Source organism: Plecotus auritus (assembly GCF_963455305.1).
Source record: "Plecotus auritus genome assembly, chromosome: 2".
Taxonomy (NCBI): Eukaryota; Metazoa; Chordata; class Mammalia; order Chiroptera; family Vespertilionidae; genus Plecotus; species Plecotus auritus.
Genome location: NC_137771.1, coordinates 18,285,975 through 18,307,077, shown reverse-complemented (window position 1 = coordinate 18,307,077; position 21,103 = coordinate 18,285,975). Strand labels below are relative to the sequence as shown.

Below are 21,103 nucleotides of genomic sequence, written 5' to 3'. Positions count from 1 at the left end.
GAATTTTCCGGAGACTCAGTAGGGCGCAGAGCTTCCGGGTCCCTTCTGGCGAATTCGGATCCGAGTCCGTGGCGCTGGTGCAGGGTGGACTTAACCCTGCGCAGGTTGGTGGGTTGCTGGGGTAACTGGTTTTCTCGGGTTTCTTTCTTTTATATATTTAAAGACGTACAAATAACATTTCAAAAGTAATATACGCTCATTGTGGAAACTTGCAAATACAAGTTTTTATTTATTTTTAATATATTTTTATTGATTTCAGAGAGGAAGGGAGAGGGAGAAAGAAACATCAATGATGAGAATCATGGATTGGTTGCCTCCCGCACACCCCCCACTGGGGATCCAGCCGGCAACCTGGACACGTGCCCTTGGACGGAATCAAACCTGAGACCCTTTAATCCGCAGGCCCACGCTCTATCCACTGAGCCAAACCAGCTAGGGCCAAGTTTTTAAAGGTGAAATGTCCGCTTTGGGAGCCTGGACAAGCCGCTGGTCTGCCCAGCCACCCAATTCGCAAGACGAGATTTTTGTTGAAGCTGGAATGGGATCCCTCCATCATTCCCGTGACTCGCCAGAGGGGGCGGGGTAAAAAGGAGTGTAAATTGGGGCAATCCTGTCATCTCAAACCAGTCAATCCCCGTCTTGTCACTCTGCTTGAGTCCCACATCCACTACCCTAATCCAAACCGCCAGGAACTTTAACCTGCCCATGGAAGGCCCTCGGTAAACACGATTTCGGTGACTTTAATCTTGAGTTTAACAGTGTCCCAGGCCATCGCCTCACTTTGGTGCCCATTCCTCAGAATGGGACGCTTCTGTTGGTGATAGTTGTCTCAAATAGTGAAGTTCCTAACATGCTTCCGGATCCCTTTCTGGGACTCCCAACTGGGCTGATGAACCAAGAGTTGCCAAAATAGCCAAATTTCACTGCAATAGTAATGTAGTGGTTGGGTGCTTTGGCTATAAATTCAAACAAATGGAGCACCAATCCCAGCCCCTTCTCAATTATTGTGGCAAGTTACTGAACCTGAGATGAATGTGGATAAAGCAGTGCTTATCTCATAGGGTGTTGTGAGGCCTTCAAATGATAACTTAGAGCAATATAGTATTTAGTACTGTTCACCAACCTGTGCTGTGCTCTTTGCTTACTATTTTTAAAGTATGGAAAAAATTTAAATACTTACACTCTATTGGGGCAATGATTTCCAAATCGTTTCCCTATGATTTCCTTACATATTTCTAAATAACATACTTATTCTTCATTTATAGTTTCAGATATTTTAACAACTGCCCCTCCTATATATATACTTCTCCATCTTAATTTTTGTGAAAGCAGTATTGAACATTTACATTATTTATAGCTGAGCCACATGGGGTACTATGATTACATTTGTTTTGGGGTAACCAATCCAGGATGGAGTAAGATGAGGGAAGACAGAACTAAGCATTTGAAAAACAAGGCAATTAATTATTAATTCCAGGGAATAAAAAAAAGTACAATAGTCATACTAGAGAATACTTACAGAACACTTACTATGTGCCTGACAGTTCTGATATACATAAGGCACCAACAGAGAACTTCACAATTCTTACATGCAGCACAAGGAAAAGGACTGGAGTTCTGGGCTCAGGTAGAAGCTGATTTAGATTCTAGCCTACACTAACTTGACTTCAAGCAAGTCACTTGAACTCCCAGGGACTATTTCCCGAGGGACAGCAATTACTACTTTAAAGGCTGGTGTGAAGTGAGGATTAAACAAACTATTATTGCCTATAAAGTGCTCAGCACAATGCCTGGCCCATTTTAGGTCCCACTCCTTAAGAGCTATTATTAAAGGCACGTCCAACCTGCTATATTGTCAAAAGGGAAAAACTCCAATAAATCTAATCCAATTGAAATTGGTGGTGGATGGGTATGAGGTGGTTGGGGAAGAGGGTTTAGCAGACACATAAATGCTTTTTTACAAAGAAAATAAAATCAAAGTGTGATTTTTTTTTCCTTTTAAGAATTCAATTTCTAATTAGTATAGTGCCTGTATCAAAATGAAAAATTCAAAAGGGGGGAAAAAATCACAGACTACATTTTAAGTTATTTTACATCATATTCATTTTTCCAAGAGTCACTGACATCCGAGAAAAATCCTCCTGGCCCTAATAAAACTTTCTTGTTATACATATACAGACCTGCTGTATCAACAATCCACTGTAGCCTTCTGCAATTATAGAAAGGTTCTATAGCCCAATACCATAGGCACTAACTACACGTAATTATTGAGGACTTGAAATGTGGCTAGTGCAAAAAAGGAATTAAAATTTTTTGCACATTTTAATTGATTTAAATGTAAATGGCCACATGTAGCTAGTGACCATCATATTAGACAGGCCAACTTTATGATTTTGTTTGCTCAAATGCCTGTGAAAATCTATATCAATATGAATAAGTTGTCTTAAGAGTTACTGTGCAGTTAATCATGTTTTATCAATTACATCAGCTGTTGAAAATTATACAACAGCAAGCTTAGTAAAAGTATTTCTAGAGATGTACCATCTTGATTTGGGATTAGGATGTTGAAAGAACCATTCCATGTCTCTCATATTATGCAGCATAGTTTTTTTTTAAATACAGTGATTCCTGAAACATAAATACCTAAGCAAAAATCAAATTTTTTTTGATGTGTATGGAAGTCACAGCTGACAGGCACACATCAGGACATCCTGACATCACCTTAAGTCCTAGTCTTGACAAAGTCCACAGGTGTGGGTTTATCATGCCCTTCCCAACACAGCAGATGTTCCCTTAAAAAAGCAGGGAATGTGTAGAAAACAAGTGGCCTGTTTTATAAAACTCTAAATTTATTCAAAATGTTAAAAGATTTCACTCTCTCTTCTAAAATACTTTACCTTAAAAAAAACCTGCTTCCTGTTTTCTCACAGTACAAGCTTCTGCTTCCCTTTCTGGAAACCAGTCTCTGCCCATCCAACCCTCTCCCCTGCCCTCCCTTCACTCTCCATATTGCTGTTTGTGTATAAAACCCTCCTTCCCCTCGCCTCATGTCCTGCTCTGCAGGCCTCACTTCCTTTCCAGATTTCAGGCAGGTGAGGCAGGCTGGATGGGCAGTGCAGGACAGAATACTTTGTGCTTCTGGGAGAAAAGCTGATTGGCCTTTTTCTTGATCAAGTGGAGGATCACTATTTATTTGCCCCTTGGACACCTGTTCAGGGCCAAATATTTGGCTTGGGCTTGCCCATGGCTGGTAGCCCTGCCCCTTCTCCAGTTTCCCCCAGGCATAGGTGCATGACAGCTGGGTCTGACAACTGTACCATCTGTCTGCCTGTGGATTGTGAAAGACATTAAGAGTGGCACAGGACTAGAGTAGGGCTCGATGGAGCCCCAACTTCTCAGGGTGTAGGAAACCAACCCCCCAGGGGAAGAAGTTTTGGTTGTTTGTAGACAAAACCAAGGTCAGCCAGGACCATGGGAGGTAGGGATGAGGGGAAAGGTCTAATCGCATAGTTCTGGGGTGAGCAACATTCCAACAAAACCCACTCCCCTCTTCCATCCCGCCCTCTTCATCCTGTAGGTTACAGGATGATTCCAGAAAGGAGGAATAAAAAAGAGGAAAGTGATTCCGTTCTGTGGATGGAAAAAAAGGCAGGTGATGACAAAGTACTTGGGGTTGTGGAAGGCCTGTTGGAGTCTGAGGCATCACAGCTTCTGTGTTCCAGAAGGGAGGGGCGGGGGGCCGAGAGCCAGGCCCTAGAAGCTTCATCAGCTCTGTTCCTTGTCCCTGACTAGTAAGACTGTGTGCTGGCCCCCGCTGGACACAGATAGAACCAGGCGGTTCTCCAGCTGTTTGCCTGTCATCTCCACGGGGATCCAGGCATCCTCCTCCTGTCCCGTGCCCAGCTGGTAGTTGGTGCCCATGCCCCAGGCAAAAACACGACCTGCAAGAGAAAGAAACAGGGGCAGCCATCTTCAGAATCCGTGGTGAGAGAAGCCTGGGACATAGGGTGAATTTAGCCTTGGCCTGTAGCAGCCTGGCAATGTCCCAGCCTCTGGGAGTCCAGGGAAGCTCGGAAAAGCCAAGGAGATGATGGATAAGAAGCTTTGTCATCCTGGGACCACAGTCCTTAACCACCCCCAATTACTTCTCCCTATTCCTAGGCATGGCATTCAAGGCCCTACGTGACTAGCCACTCCGCAAACCCCTACACCACCCTCGACTCCCAGGACCAGCCACCTCTGAGACGGCTCTGGATGTTTCTGTGCCAGGATGCCCTCCTTTGCTTATCAGAAATCTTCAAGGTGTAGTACAAGCCCCACTTCCTCAGGAACTCTTCCCAGATAGTCCCACATCAAGCACCTCCACCAGCCTGACTTCTCAAGGCCTCCAACTACTAAGCCTTCTTTTTCCTAATAAAATTCTAAGTATAACTCCCTGGGACACTGGCACATACTAGGTTGTAAATAAAGAGGTCACCATGGTGGGAAAAGTAAAGAAAAGACTGAATCAGGAGTCTGGAGACCTGGGTTCAAGTCCTACTGCCTGGCCAGGTCTCGGTTATATATCCCCTTTTGCTGTTTTTTTTTCCCCTCTACAGAAGAAATCACCTTTATTAAAATAATTTGTTTATTCCCCTGGCCAGTGTTGCTCAGTGGAGAGAGTGTTGGCCCATCCACCAAAGGGTTGTAGGTTCAATCCCCAGCCAGTCATGGCACATGCAGGAGGCCAACCAATTGATGTGTTTCTCAAATCAATATTTCTTTCTCCTCCCCTTCTGCCTTCCCACTCTCTCTCTATAAAAAAAATAATAATTTTTAAATTCATTTTAAGTTCATCAAAGTCAAAGCTTTTGACAATCAGGAGAAAAACCATGTTTTCATAAATACTGCTCTGCATCTCAGCTCCATCTCATGGTGGACATCAGAGCCTGATGGGTTATTTGACAGGAGTCACAACCCCTAGACCCCAATCAGACTGAATGTGGGCAGACCCACTTACCATCCTTGGTCACGGCATATCCCACGGAGGCCCCACAAGCCACTGAGGAGACAGTGGGCAGCCTGGAGATGAGGGTGGGCATGCTCTTCTCCTCAGCACCCTCTCCAAGGCCCAGCCTCCCGTACTCAGCCCGGCCCAGGCTGTATGCTTTTCCTGTGGGAGGAGGGAGAGAGATGAGGAGTAGCAGAGGGTGTGCTCCAGGTTGGCCAGGTGAGTTTCCATATCCGTGGGAGCTGGTCCCCATTCCCTGGGAGGTGAGGAGGAGGTCTTCAGTATCTCTTCCAGTTTGGGGGAGGCCTAGGAGAACCTCCACAGGTCCCCATTGAATTCATACTTGGAAGAGCACCAGGACTCTGGGGGTTAGGTGTAACCCTCATAGACCCACATCTGGCCCAACCTATGAAGCAGATCCAGGTTCCAAGAGCCATGGTCTCAGGAGTCAGGCCAGACCTGTGCAGAGGGATGAGGGCATTCCTGATCCAAAGGTCCTACCTTCCGAATCCATGCAGACTGTATGGTGCTGGCCACCAGAGAAGCCCACCCAGGACTTGGTAGAGTTCTTGAAGGATGTCAGGTTCTGGGGTACAAAGCAAGATTCTGTGCCTGAGGTTCCTGGAAGGCAAGGCCAGGAGAGAGTTGTTAGGGGTGAAAGTGTCCAAGGAGCTGTTCTTCTTCATCCCCTCCCACACTGAGGCCATCCTACCCTCTACCAGCATATGAATATTCTCACTTTACAGATGACAAAACTGGCTCCGAGGGGAGCCAGGATGGGAACCCAGGTCACTCTGGATATGCCCAATGCTGGGTTTGGGACTCACCAAGTTGATGGTAGTTTGAAAGGCCAAAGCCATACACGTGGCCCTCGAGGGAGATGGCAAAGGTGAAGTAGGCGCCGCAGAAGGCATCCTGGAATTTCACATGACCCCGGGTTCCCCTGGATTTCAACATCACACTCTTGGGGACCAGGAGTCGTTCTGCAAGCAGAGAAGAAGCCAAGGTCAGTGGCAGACACACAAAGCCTCTTCTCTCTGCCCAGTGTTGGTTTCTCCCACATCACTAAAGCCCTCGAAGGGATGCTAAGCAGGGACTTTTCTCCCTATTAGACATTAAGAGGTATCTGAGGCCAAGAGAGTAAAGAGCCTCACCCAGACTCCCACAGCTCTAAGAGGTAATATCTACATGGGATATTTACCAGGTGCCATTCTTCTCTGGTAACTCAATGAACCTCATAACCCAATGAAGTAGGTAGGTTTAGAGATGAGAATACTATGTCCAGGGTCCCATAGCCAACAGTTGGTAGAACCAGGATTCAAAACCAGGATAGCCTGGCTCTAGAGTCAAAGTTCTTATCTATCTATCTATCTATCTATCTAGTCCATCATAGCGACCGGTCATTCTGCCATTCAGTCTATTTGCATATTCATCTGTGAGTGAATTTATTTATTGATTTGAAAGAGAGAGGGAGGGAGAGAAAACATCGATTTGTTGCTCCATTCATTTATGCAGTCATTGGTTGCCTCCTGTATGTGCACTGACCAGGGATTGAACCCATAACCCTGGGATATTGGGACAACTGTCAAACAAACTGAGCTACTGGCCAGGGCTAAAGTCAATGTCCTTAACTACCACTGCAAGTCTATCTGATGTAAGCCTAAATGCACACAGAGAATCCCTCCTGCCTATGACCTTCATCAGGGGTTGTACTGCCAAGTTGCCTTGCCAGAGGGACCTAGCCCACCTACCAAGGCCCTGCCGGCCACCACGATTGGCAAATAATTCAGGGACACGGCCCAGCTGACCCTGCTCCCCGCAGCCCAAAGTGTAGAGGTCACCATCAGCTGTCAGCATCACCAAGTGGTCGTTTCCTGAGGGCGAGAGGAAGGCAGTAGATGCAGGACTTGTCTGTAGAGCCCAAGGCTTGGCCAACACCAGAATGAGGTTCTCCAACTCCTGCCCAGAGCAAGTAACGCCAGACTAACCTGAGGCCACCTTCACCACAGGCACACTCAGCTGCACTTGCACAGGTACCATGCTCTTCTTCATGGGCTCCAAGAGCCCAATCACACCATTGTTGTCCTAGAAGGGAGGGGCAAAGCACTATCAGCCAGTCCTGCATGCCCCATACCAGCCAGATCAATCATAGAGCTGTCTGGTAAGGGGCACTGGTGCCAGATGGGGATGGGGAGGTGGACAGCAATGAGGCCATATAGCGAAATGCTCATGAATGAAATCATACATGGTCTGATATCAAAGGAGTGCCCTAGCCGGTTTGGCTTAGTGCAGTGGTCGCTAACCTTTTGGACTTCACGGAATACCAGTGGTCTGCGGACCAACGGTTGGTGAATGCTGCTCCAAAAGTTTCCTTAAAACAGCGGTCGCCAACCTTTTGGACCTCACGGACCACCGGTTGGCAACTGCTGGCTTATGGATAGAGCTTCAGCCTTCGTACCAAAAGGTCTTGGGCTCGATTCTGGTCAAGGGCACATGTGCGGGTTGGGGGCTTGATCCCCAGTAGGGGGCGGGCAGGAGGCAGCCGATCAATGATTCTCTCTCATCATTGATGTTTCTATTTCTCTCTCCCTTCCTCTCAGAAGTCAATAAAAATATATTCAAATAAATAAAAATTAATATAAAACTCCAATATTCCTGAGAAGCGTGGAAGACAGCTAGGAAGGGAGGAGAGGTTGAAGGTAGCAAGATGGGTGCGAACAACAGGCTTCCTGGATCAGCCTCGGCTAAAGACATCCTTGACCCACCTCCTTCCTAAGACACACTTCACAACCTCAGATTCTAGGCAGCAGCCAAAGGAGTGGACAGGCCTGAATAAAGAAGCCAGAGACCTGGCTGGGTCTGGGCCCAAGCTCTACTTCTAGAACTTGATTTCCTTACCAGTAAGTAGAATAGGGGCATGGAGATAGGTTATCCTTGGGGCCCCACCAGTTAATTCTGTCCGCCAGCCCATGCAGTCTTCCAGACCATCTTACCCGGAAGGAGCCCCAGAGGAAGACACGGCCATCCTCGGTGAGCGCCGCTGTGTGACTGTCTCCTGCGGACACTTGTACCACTTTCTCTTGCAGCTCCACTTTCCCAGGGACCATCTCTGAGCCCTCCACTGCTGTGTCCCTTCCCAGAGCACCCTCATCGTTGCAGCCGAAGGAGTAGACCTGTGCGCAGGGTGCCCCATTAGTGCGAGATCTGGCCTTTTGGTCCATCTTTGTTCAGACCACCCGGCAGCTGGCCAGCTCCCTCTCCAAGCCCTCTCCCCCAGACCCTGTCCCTCCCACACCACGCCCCCAACCTACCTGGCCACTTTTGCTTAGACACACGGTGTGCATGCCCCCAGCCTCAGCCTGTACAATGTCTTCCGGAATGGTTACTACAGCTGGCTTCTTCCTCTCCATCACATTCTCGCCCAGCCCCAGCTGGCCCACGTCACCCTGACCCAGTGTCAGCACCAAGCCCGGCTCTGTGCGGTGGGACCTATGTGAGACTGAGGAGTGAAGAAGAGAGCCGAGTGTGTGGGATGATGGGAGAGAGGAGAGGTCACTGCATGGGCTCTGGGTTCAATCCCCTGCTCTGCCACAGACTAAGTTTCCTCATTTGTGAAATGGGGATATCAGAAGTCCCTATCTCATAGGGTTTGTGTAAAGGTTAAAAACTGAGCACATTATTAATCTGAAAGGAAGGAAATAGAAACAAGGAGACACTCGGTATTGTGAAATGAATCTTGGTGGGGAGAACAGTGAGCACCTGAGATAGTTTTCCTGGTTAGCTGTAAGTTCTTGATAAGGCGCCACAGTGCCGAAAGTGAGGGCTCAGGTAATAAAGTCTACTCTTTACTGACTGCTTACTCCACTAATGCTAAATTGCTTTGTAGTTCCCCAAATTATGCTGCAGACCTTCCACATTTAAGATCCCATTTTATAGGAAAGGGAATGGAGCCTCAGAGAGGTTAACAGAGCTAATAAGTTGTAGTGTTTGCAATGAAACCAAGGGAGCCTACATGAGTCTACACAGTCCCTAGCTCCATCCTCAGGGTGTCACGGAACTCCTGAACATATTCACACCGACACCCTGGTTCCTATAAGGAGTAGATACACAACCACAGCTCAAGAGGGAGGAGTAGCAGTAAGAGCTAACAGGTTTTTGCCGAGGTAAGCGCCAACCAGTGGGTGGTCCAGGACCATCTGCTGGCCAATGGCAACCGTCCGCGGCCCTGGACAGCCAATGGTGTCCAGCCCCTCCCCCAGGGTTGCCAGGGCCCCTGAGGCTGCGCTGGGCAGGGAGCCACCTGGTCGGGTTTTCTGGTTGGCAGGGCTCGGCCTGTAGGCACCTCGGGTGTAGCGGGCGCCTGGAACGCGGTGGGAAGCAACGGCCCTCACTGCCTGGTTACGAGGGTCTGCAAAAGACAGACACTGTCTGAGTATGGGTCCACACTCCTCAGATTGGGGGTGGATCTCTCCTCCCTGTCTCCCTCCAGGGTTCCAGAAGAGAAGAAACCACAGCCACCTCCCTCAAATGCTACCATGACATTATCTCATTTTCCTCACAACAGGCCAGTGAGGTTGGACTTGTTCTCGCTTATTTCATGAAAGGGGTAATCCAAGCTCAGCGAGATTAAGATACTTGCTCAGGGCCAAGGACTTGAACCCACATCTGGAAGTCAGTGGTCCAAACCAGAAGCCATTACTGCCTGGGGCAAAGCCTTAGGGTCTAGCTTATTGCTAATGCCACCTGAGTGCTTTTAAACAAGTCTCTGTGCCTTGAGGGTAGGACTCAATGACCTACAGGAGACCTGCCAACTGCGTGGAGCTTATGGACTTCCAGGCCCCTCAGCTTCAAATGTCAGCGGGGAAGGAGCCCACTCCCAGATTTTGGGGGCTTCAAGAGGCCATACATACTGTGACAGAAGCCAACTTACCCTTCACTTTCTTGCTTTTGGGGAGAGCATCTTCTGGGGGTGACCTTTTCTTAGCCACACGCTTGGGTGGCATCTTCCTGTCCTGAAAAGCCCAGGCAAATACTTCATGTCAGATGGCAATCAATGTCCTGCTCTAATTAGGCGATATTAACAAAAGAAAAAGACCTTTACAAAGGCGAGAGGCACTGCCCAGCAATTCCATTTCTCAGAATTTAAGAACAAGAACAGCCGAAACCGGTTTGGCTCAGTGGATAGAGCGTCGGCTTGCGGACTGAAGGGTCCCAGGTTCGATTCTGGTCAGGGGCACGTGCCTTGGTTGCGGGCACAACCCCAGTGGGGGGTGTGCAGGAGGCGGCTGATCGATGTTTCTCTCTCATCGACGTTTCTAACTCTCTATCCCTTTCCCTTCCTCTCTGTATAAAATCAATAAAATATATTAAAAAAAAAAAAAGAACAAGAACAGAATAATACACCCAAAGAGTAAGTTCCACAGATATTCTCTACTGTATGCTTCATAACATTAAAAAAAAAAAGTGGAGCCGAAACCGGTTTGGCTCAGTGGATAGAGCGTCGGCCTGCGGACTGAAGGGTCCCGGGTTCGATTCCGGTCAAGGGCATGTACCTGGGTTGCGGGCACATCCTCAGTGGGGGGTGTGCAGGAGGCAGCTGATCGATGTTTCTCTCTCATCGATGTTTCTAGCTCTCTATCCCTCTCCCTTCCTCTCTGTGAAATATCAATAAAAAATATATTAAAAAAAAAAAAAGTGGAGCAACCCACGTGCTTAATAGTAGGAGAGTGGCTATGTAGTATATTCATGATAGAACAGTATGAAGCCGCCAAAACCGGTTTGGCTCAGTGGATAGAGCGTCGGCCTGCGGACTGAAAGGTCCCGGGTTCGATTCCGGTCAAGGGCATGTACCTTGGTTGCGGGCACATCCCCAGTGGGAGGTGTGCAGGAGGCAGCTGATCGATGTTTCTCTCTCATCGATGTTTCTAGCTCTCTATCCCTCTCCCTTCCTCTCTGTGAAATATCAATAAAATATATTTTAAAAAAAGAAAAAAAAAAAGAACAGTATGAAGCCATTAAAAGTGATGCTTTCAGAGACTTGTTTATTGAATAGGAAGATGTTTACCATTGCCAAATAATATAAGCACATCAAAACACAGTCCATCCCATTTTTGAAATATAAATGCATATACACACGTAAAAATAAGTGTAGAAAAATGTATAGAAGGAAATACGTCCATTATTAACAATGATAACCTCTGGAAAATAAGATCATGGACAATTTTTACTTTTTTCTTTACACTTTCCTATATTATATAAGATGTTTAATAAGAAGCATTACGTATTTTTATTATAAAAAATGAAAAAGCTGGCGTGGCTGTAGCTGAGGAACATTAAGTATCCCTCATAACTGCCCTCAAACCCTGAGATAATGACTAGTAACTTTGTAACTAATGGTTAACTATATAACCACTATGTAACTCTGATGTATTACTGTTATTATCAGACTTTACAAAGTTATTCTAATTAAGTAAAACCAAACCAGACCATTTGTGCCCTTTGATCACAAAGTGCCACTTCTGGGAGGAGCCTGGCTTTTCTAAAGAGTCCAACAAGGGCACTGTGTAACAGTATATATACTCACACTAACACACAAACACCAAGTGTTACAAAAGGGAAAGGAAATCACCTCCGGGGGACAAGAAGGGTTGTTGGGCCCTAGCTGGTTTAGCTCAGTGCATAGAGTGTCAGCCTGTGGACTGAAGGGTTCCGGGTTCCATTCCGGTCTGGGGCACATGCCCAGGTTGCGGGCTCGATCCCTGGTGTGGGTCGCGCGGGAGGCAGCCAATCAATGATTCTCTCATCATTGCTGTTTCTATCTCTCTCTCCTTCTCCCTTCTTCTCTGAAATCAATACAAATATAACAAAGAAAGGAAGGAAGGAAGGAAGGAAGGAAAGAAGGAAGGAAGGAAGGAAGGAAGGAAGGAAGGAAGGAAGGAAGGAAGGAAGGAAGGTTGGTTATTGGACCCAGGATGATCGAGGGCAGTTAAAAGCCTGTCTTGAACCCCCTCCCCTCCTTTAACTGCTACAGCTCCCCAAGGTCTTCAGGTCTTCCCCAAGGCTGCTGAGAACAGAGGGATTCTCTCTCAATGCCAATCCAGCCAATTTGTGCCCCACACTTTTTCCTCCACAAATGCATCTTTATTGAGCCCTGGTCTTTAAGATTGTGAAGGACAATCAGGTTGTCTAAGCCTGGGGCGATCTAACTCTGAATTGTGATCTTTCTGTATGGATGGCTGGAGCCAGGACACTTTAGAGCTGTCCTGATGCAGAAGTGGTATAGCCTGTGGCAGTTAAGAATCTAGCCAGCCGTGGGCAAACTACGGCCCACTGGCCGGATTCGGCTGTTCTATCCGGTTCTCTTTGAATTTATATTAGTTCACACAAACACTCCATCCATGCTTTTGTTCCGGCCCTCCGGTCCAGTTTAAGAACCCATTGTGGCCCTCGAGTCAAAAAGTTTGCCCACCCCTGGCTAGCCTCTGCCCTAGCTGGTTTGGTCAGTGGATAGAGCATTGGCCCGCGGACTGAAGGGTCCCTGGTTCAATTCCTGTCAAGGGCACATGCCCAGGTTGCAGGCTCGACCCACAGTGAGGGGCACATATGTAGGAGGCAGCCGATCCATGATTCTCTCTCATCATTGATGTTTCTATCTCTCTCTCTCTACCTCTCCCTTCCTCTCTGGAAAAAAAAAAAAAAAAAGAGTCTAGCCTCTGGCCCTAGCCACTTTGACTCAGTGGATAGAGCATGGGCCGGGCCGACTGAAGGGTCTCGGGTTCAATTCTGGTCAAATCCCTGGACGGGTCAGGGTGTGCGTGTGAGGCAACCAATCGATGTCTCTCTCAAATATTGAGGTTTCTCTCTGTCTCTACCCCTTCCCTACTACTCTCTCTAAAAATCAATGGAAAAATATCCTTAGGTGAGGATTAACAAAAAACAAAACAACAACAAAAGGAGTCCAGCCTGGGGAGCCGGAACCTGGGCTCAGTTACTTTCTAGCTATTTGACCTGGGGCAAAGTTATTTAATCTCTTCTTTATTGAGTTTCCTCCTCAGTAAAATGGGAATAATAAGAGTACCTAAAAAAGAATAAAAAGAGTAATTATGTATTAAGTGTTCAGTAAACCAATATTGGATTACAATGTCTATGGCCTGCAGGTAACTCTCCGGCACAGATCTAAACTAACCTAACCCTCCTCTCCCCCATTTTCATAGATAAGGGATGGAGACTCTACCCAAGGTTACAGATGGAATTTGTAGAACAAGAGCCCTTTTCAGGCTCAGCTGTGGGTCTACCCAGCAGCCCAATCCCTCTGTTCCTCTTTCCCTTCCTTCCTTCCAGCAGGTCCTTGAGCCTCAGTTTCTCCAGCTCCCCACTCCACCATATATGAATACAGACACCAGCAGCCTCTAAATTTTGGGGGACATTCTGCTGACTCCCCTGAGGGAGAACAAAGTACTGAAGATAAGGAAGTAGCAGTGCAGGTTGAGCTTCTACAGGTTGTGACTGGCTGAGTTCTGACTCTAATGAGGTGGCAGTTCTGAGCTTCACCCAACTTTTATTCTCCCACGCCGGGAAACCTCCCCTCCAACCTACCTCTTTGAGACCCCTCTTCCCACACTTAAAACGCATTCCTTGGGATTAGAGGGAACTGGATTCACTTGCCAGAGCTGTGGCTTGTTCACCTGGCTTTTGTGACCATGGCTGGCTAGCAGCCTTAACCTCTTTGAATTGTATCCTCATCTGTAAAAGGGGTTGCCATACTACTTCTTAGGGCTGCCCTCAACACAGAATGAAATGTACCACTGCACATCTATTAGAATGGCCCAAATCTGGAACACAACGCCAAATGCTGGTGAGGATGCGAAACAACAGAATTCTCATTCATTGGTGATGGGAATGCAAAATGGTACGGCCACTTTGGAAGACAGTTTGGCAGTTTCTTACAAAACTAAATACAATGCACCCTAAACAACACAGGTCTGAACTGCCAGATCCACTTATATGTGGGTTTTTTTCAATAAATATGTACAATGCTATAAATGTATTCTCTTCCTTATGATTTTCTTTTTTTTAAATTATTATTTTTTTTATTGTCTAAAGTTTTACGTATGTCTCCTTTTCACCCATTGACGCCCACCCGCCCCAGCCATTCCCACACTGGGCAAGCCCCCTCTGCCCCAGTGTCTGTGTCCATTGTGATTTTCTTAATAACATTTTCTTTTCTCTAGCTTACATTTTTTTTGTAATACATATAACATAAAAAAGACTTTATAAAAAACTTATAAGTGCCAAGTACACAATAACTAGTAATTCCACACTTAACATTGTCAATAGGTTCTGTGACTTTAAGTGAACAGATTACAGTGTCTCATCAACATTGTAATGAAACAATGTTGAACGCAACATTATTCAAGGACCTGCTGTGTTCAATACATGGAAGCTCAAGCGTTCATTCATTCCACAAATATTTACTGAGTGTCTATTACCACTGTTTGGCTTTGGGCCTGAAGTAGTAAGGAAAAAAACCCCACTAACCCTCCCCCTGTTCTCATGGAGCTTACATTCTAGTGGGAAAGAAAAAAATTGTTACAGAGGTGCTGTGTGAAGGATAGCCAAGGTGAGGCATAGAGAATAACTTGGGGGTCACACAACAATGTGAATGCAATTAATGGCACCAAACTGTACATTTATAAGTGGTTGAAATGGTAAATTTCATGGTATGCGTATTTTATCATAAGAAAACAGAGAGATTAACTGGACTAGGGGAGGAGAGTGGTCAGGGAGGTGACATTTAAGCTAAGACCTGAAATGAGAAAGCCAGGAGAGGAAGACCTGGACACAGTGTTCCAGTGAACAGTGTGATGTGTTTAGGAATCTGGGGCCGGTGTGGCTGTAGCTTGAGAACAATTAGGCAAATGGCACAGGGGAACAGGCGGGATCATGCAAGGCCTTGTAGGAAAACAGAAAAGTTCTAAGAAGAATGTCTCGGTCAAATTTAATTTTTAAATGATTTCTCTGGCTACAGTAAAGAAATGGGATGGCCCTAGCTGGTCTGGCTCAGTGGATAGACTGTCGGCCTGTTCAATTCCAGCCAAAGGCACATGCATGGGTTGCGGGCTCAATCCCCAGTAAGGGACGTGAAGGAGGCAGCAGATCAATGATTCTTTCTCATCATTGATGTTTCCATCTCATTCTCCCTCTCCCTTCCTCTCTGAAACCAATAAAAATATGAAAAAAAAAAAAAGAAAGAAAATGGGATGGATTGGAAGGGGAGGCTATTGCAGTCATCCAAATGGAGATGATACTGACTTGATTTGGCCTTAGGCAACAGAGAAAAGTAGACAAAATAGATCAATTTAGGAGACAGACTCAATTTGCCAGTGGGTTAGATATGGGGCATGAGAGGAGGAGGAACCCAGAATGACTTTTCCATCATAAAAAACCCAGGTGAGCCCTAACTAGTTTGGCTCAGTGGATAGAGCCTTGGCCTGCAGACTGAAGGGTCCCAGGTTCGATTCCGGTCAAGGGCATGTACCTTGGTTTCGGGCACATCCCCAGTAGGGAGTGTGCAGGAGGCAGCTGATCGATGTTTCTCTCTCATTGATGTTTCCAACTCTCTATCCCTCTCCCTGTAAAAAATCAATAATAATAATAATAATAATAATAATAATAATAATAATAAAACACCAGGTGATCCTGGTCAGAATTGGGCTTGGCCAAACACAAAGACTCACAGGGGTTGACTTAACCAACTATGTGGGTGGTAGACTTCCGTTTAGTGAAATGAAGAACACTGGGGGCCTGAGAATCCTCATCTCTCAAGTGGAGGTCTCTGGGCACTGCAGTGCTGCTATGAGCAATCCTCGGGGCAGGACAGGGAATGAGAGGGCACCTTCTCAGTGGTGGCGTCTGACACCCACTACCCTCTCCAAGCAGGAGAGGAGACCTGGATCTCCATTTTCCCAGGTGTTTTCATTGAGTCTGAAGTGCATGGGAACCACCCAAGAAGAGATGTTAAGTAGACAGAGCAGGGGGTTAAGGGGTGGGAGATATAAGAGGTAGACAGCTCGTACCACTGGCCAGGCTGGCAGCCAGCTCACCGTGTCCAGGGCCGGGCAAAGGCAAATCCCCAGTCAGTTCCTCAGGATGACCTGTAGCTGTTGTGGGGGTCCCGAACAAGTCTCCCCAAGGAGTACCTCTGTGGTATGCAGACTGTTTCGAGAATTTTGGCTAAAATTCTGGGGCATCTCACTGCAAGCTAGTCACATTGTCCCTATTACACAGATAATAAGGGAAGGATCCCACCCAAGTTTGAAAAAAGATCTGAACCAAGTTGGTCAGGCTCCAGAGCTAATGTCCTGATTAGCTTCCTCACACTCTCCAGTCTCTCAGTCTGCCTGCCTGGGAATGCTCTCACATCCTCTCTCCCCAGGTGGTCTTCCTGCTCCCCACCCCCATTCCATTCTACAAGTCATTCCTGACCTTTCTAAACCTCAAACCTGAAACAAGCTGCTTCCTTGCTCAGTTCCCTTTGCCTAGAAGATTAATCCCACGTTTCTTAGCCTGGTACTAAAGATCTCCAGGCTCTGATTCGGACTTAACCTTTGGCCTCATCCCTTATCTGTAATAATAAAAGCGTAATATGCTAACTAGACGGGACAGCCGAACGACCTTCCGGACAAAGCCGGGGTTGCAGCCGCGGGATAGAGGCAGCCGAAGGCCTACTCTTGCACAAATTTCGTGCATTGGGCCTCTAGTCTATTATATCCTCCTATCTCTTCCCACACAATCTTCAACTATTTCCTGTTTGCATCTCTACACCTTCCCATCCGTATCCTACTGGAAGAACTTCTACTCAAGTCTCAAAGACAACTCCACTGATCCTCTGATCCCTTTCCCAATCCTAAAGGAGTCATTCTCTCCCACAGAAACAAGGACAGACTTTTGGACCATAATTACTTTAATTTACAGGTCTATCCCCCATACCAATCTACTCTTTAAAATATGAGCCTCTCTGGGGTGCCGGCACCATTTTACTTCTCCCAACAAGCTGAAGAAGGCACTCTCACTCCTATTTCACAGTTGAGGGAACTGAGGCACAGAGCAGTAAATGTACTTGCTTAAGTTCACACAGCTGGTAAAGGAGAGTCAGAAATAGAACCCAGGTATATCTGATGGATTAAAACAAACAAACAAACCAAAACACCCAAACAGGTTGGCTAAAGGTAGTCCATGAACCCAGCAGGGGTGGAGGCAGCCTGGGCAGGCCTCCCCAGGGCCCCCCATGAACTTGGCCAAACACAAAGGGCAAAGGGCAGAAGGAAGCTGAGAGGGAGAGGATGGTGAGACCAGAGAGGAGACACGGAGGCGGCGAGGCTGGGCCAGGTGGGTGAAGACTCGGAAGGACGTGGGAAAGGACAATGGGTACAACTCCCTGCTGTGGTGGACTTGAGCACTGGCTTTAAGAGTCGAACAGACCCCAGTTCTCTGGGCCTGAGAATCCTCATCCCTCAAGTGGAGGTCTCTGGGCACTGCAGTGCTGCTGTGAGCAATCCTCGAGGCAGGATAGGGAATGAGAGGGCACCTTCTCAGTGGTGAGTCCTGGGTGTGTTTTCCTAACCGGACAGGGAGTGTCTGGCTGGGAGTAAGTAGTAGTCTTTTGTCCACACACAATCCACAAACAGCTTCTTTGAGGAGCTGACAATCTGGGAGAAGAGTGAGACAGTCCCAAATAATTAAAAATCAGACACAGAGTCAACTCTCCTAGAATGCTCACACCTGCCTTCTGAGGTAAAAGCGATCACCCTGGTTTCACAGATAAGCTGAGGTTCAGGGAAAGGCACCCCAGGCCACACAGGAGTGGGGTGAAATGGCAGGTCTCCTGACCACTCCCGACCAGGGCCAGAGCTCTCCATTCCCACCTCTCCCTGAGCCTGTTCTTCATGTGATGAATGTAGGCACATCAGACTAGACCAGCGATTGCCAACCTTTCAGACCTCACAGACCACCGGTTGGCGACCGCTGGACTAGACAGTCTACCAGGGAGGGCCTGGTGTTCCTGCTGTGACCCCCTGTAACCCCACCACAGCCTCATTTCTGCTAAGGGAGACAGAGCCCTCTCTCTAACCACAGCAGCTGTCCCAGCACCACCCCCTCATCCCCAATGTCAGGAGGCAGACAACTGCCTGCCAGACCCAGAGGCTGATGATTCTCTTTGTGAGAAAGGTCCCCAGGGAAGGGAGGACAGGGGCTCATCTGTCAGCACACATTTGCTGAACTCCTGCTATGTGCCAGGCACACTACCAGGATACTCCACCTCAAGAGTTTCCTAACCAGCCCTAGCTGGATAGAGCATTGGCCTGCGAACTAAAGGATCCAGGGTTCGATTCTGGTCAAGGGCACATGCCCAGGTTGAGGGCTCAATCCCCAGTGGGGTGTGTGCAGGAGGCAGCCGATCCATGATTCTCTCTCATCATTGATGTTTCTATCTCTCCCTCCCTGTCCCTTCAATAAAAATATTTTTTTAAGAAAAAGTTTCCTAACCAAGGGATCCCCCAAATATACAGAGCTGTGTCTGGGTTTATGGGTTTATTTTTCCCAGAAGAAAAGGGGCCACATTTTCCACCAGATGTGAGAACCACTGCTTTATGGAAAATACAGGATATCAGTAATTCTCACCACATGCTTCTTACCTTCATTTTACAGATAAAGAAACTAATAGGAAGATTTAGTGGGAGACCCAAGGGGACTCAAGTAGTAAGTTGCAAAGCTGAACAGGATTCCTGCTCTTGGGATGTCTCGGAAAACACCAGCATGAACTCCTAATTCACTGTTCCAGACTCCATTCTAATACTCTTCTCGGGTGAAACCATCCTGTCTTTTCCACCTCTACCCAGTGTCCCTTGGTCCCTTGTCACCTGAGACCTTTCAAGACCCAGTCCCTGTTGTAGCATCTTGTTACTCCTCTCCTTGTACCCTGTGTTCCAGTCAGACTCAAACATCTGTGTAATCCCTGACCACTACACTCACCTAGACCTTCATGCCTTTGCATGTGCTGTTTCCTTTGCCTGTATCACTCTAATCCCTCCACCTGAACAACTCTGCAGCTCCTTTTTTTTTTTTTTTTAATATATTTTATTGATTTTTACAGAGAGGAAGGGAGAGGGATAGAGAGTTAGAAACATCAATGAGAGAGAAACATTGATCAGCTGCCTCCTGCACACCCCCTACTGGGTATGTGCCTGCAACCAAGGTATATGCCCTTGACTGGAATCGAACCTGGGACCCTTTGGTCCGCAGGCCGACGCTCTATCCACTGAGCCACACCGGTCAGGGCTGCAGCTCCTTTAAAACCCGGTTCAAGTGTCCCCTCACCTGGAAAGCCACCCCTGACCCTCCTGGGCAGGGCTGGGCAACACCCTCAGAGTTCCTGTGTAACACTCCATACACTCGACTCCTGCTAGGACACAGGAATCACACTTGGTTGGAGCACCTCAATTACTACTTGATGAATGACTTGTCAGCAGCAGTGACCCTGCCTCCGCGGCATACATCCGTGATCTCACTGGCACTTAGGTAATTGTGGCCCGCGTGGGTCTCCCCAAGGAGACCAGCAGTTCCACAAAGGCCACATGGGGCCCTTCTCACCACGGTTCCCCAGCCCTGCCAGCGCAGCACAGGGTAGACAGCAGTAAATAATCTGACAGATGCGTTCATGGACAAAAAAAAAAGGGGGGGGGGCCACATGCTAACCTGACTAGTTCAGGGAAGGCCTGCATGGCGGTTTTGCAAACTCAAAGACCTAACGTAAGTACAAAGAATGGTCTGAAATTAAAAATTTAACTAAAAGCTGTGTATAGAAGGTAGTCATTTCCTAGGCCAGTATTTTCCCTGACAAAGATCAATTTCCAATCTTTGCTGAGCCTATTGTCTTTCTGCATCTGAGATAACATACCTGTGAAATGTTGGGGAACTAGTAACATCCTCTTTCAGGACCCCGCAGGGCCCAACAAATGGCACCAGGGCTCAGACCACAAATTCCCTCATTGTTATTGTTATCATGTTAATTGTGGACTGTTAACTATTCTGTATCCACCTCAGTAAAAGAAGCATGTGTCCATCATTTCACTTTTTATCCAATCCCAGAGGTTTCCCCGCTTTGCTTTCTCCCACCTCCCTAATCTATGACCAATGGATTTCCTGTAACCTACTTAGGGCTCCTCCTTTGACGGTAATTTATAAAAACAGGTAAAAACCCGCCATTCTCAGGAGCATCATCCCAATTCATTGAGGTTTTGCTTCCCGGCAATTGTCCACAGTTTGGCTCAAATAAACTCACAAAAATTCTTTACAGGTTTGAATGTGTGTTTTTTTACATTAACAAGTCGATGCGGCGTTCACAGCACACCTCTCTAACCGGTCCACAGTTGTCCTGGTGCCTGTCCACGCTTTGCCTGCGCAGACCCTCCCCAGCCTACCTACCCTCCAGCTCCTAAAGCGGCCCCTCGCCGGCAGGGTTCCTTCCCCACCCTGCAAGCCCAACTCTCCTAATGAAGTCCGGACAAAATCACTATTCCCGCTCCGGAAACGCGGCCCGCACCAGGGAGCCGGCTCCCGCCCGCCAGGTCATCCCGCCCGCCAGGCCAGCGGGTCTGCGCACTCGGCCAGTGAGGTTACCGCGGCCCCGCGCACCCCGGCCGGCCGCGCTCTGGCCGTTTGAATCTCCCGCCCGCGCGGGCGCCGCGGGCCGGACGCTAGAAGCGCTGCGGAAGAGGGGCCACCGGGCTCGCTCAAGCGAGGCGGGGCCCGGCCCTCGCCCGGACGCCCCGCGGGACCGGGGACACGCGCACCCGCACTTGCGCCTTCCTGCCGCCCGGCTTCACGTGGAGACGTCGCCACGCGACCGGGCGCGCGCGAGCAACTGCGCCGGCCCGCTGACGACCCCCGCCGTGCTCTGGCCGTGGTCACTCGGCGCGCCGCCATCCTCCAGGACCCTTCGCCCACGACACGCGCGACCTACCTCGATGCCGGTCAGCTACTAGGAACTCCTCTGCTCGCTGGCTGGGCCGCGAACTGCCCCAGAGCATGCGCTCTGCAGGCCTCTGGCCCGAC

General features: G+C 48.0%; 1 protein-coding gene across 3 annotated transcripts; it reads right to left on the bottom strand.

The window, feature by feature from the left end:
• Positions 1-257: 257 nt before the first annotated feature.
• On the bottom strand, positions 258-21,103 carry RCC1 (regulator of chromosome condensation 1). 3 transcript variants are annotated; one of them, XM_080654753.1, is made up of 11 exons: positions 21,012-21,103; positions 9,921-10,002; positions 9,333-9,398; positions 8,302-8,489; positions 7,984-8,163; positions 6,979-7,075; positions 6,742-6,864; positions 5,818-5,973; positions 5,492-5,611; positions 5,000-5,152; positions 258-3,941 (listed from the first exon to the last, which is right to left on the bottom strand). In XM_080654753.1, the coding sequence occupies exons 2-11, from the start codon at positions 9,991-9,993 to the stop codon at positions 3,766-3,768; spliced, it is 1,332 nt and encodes a 443-aa protein (XP_080510879.1). In that variant the 5' UTR covers positions 9,994-10,002; positions 21,012-21,103; the 3' UTR covers positions 258-3,765. The 3 variants fall into 3 exon arrangements, with proteins under 3 accessions (XP_080510879.1, XP_080510881.1, XP_080510880.1); XM_080654755.1 differs by lacking the exon at positions 7,984-8,163; XM_080654754.1 differs by lacking the exon at positions 9,333-9,398.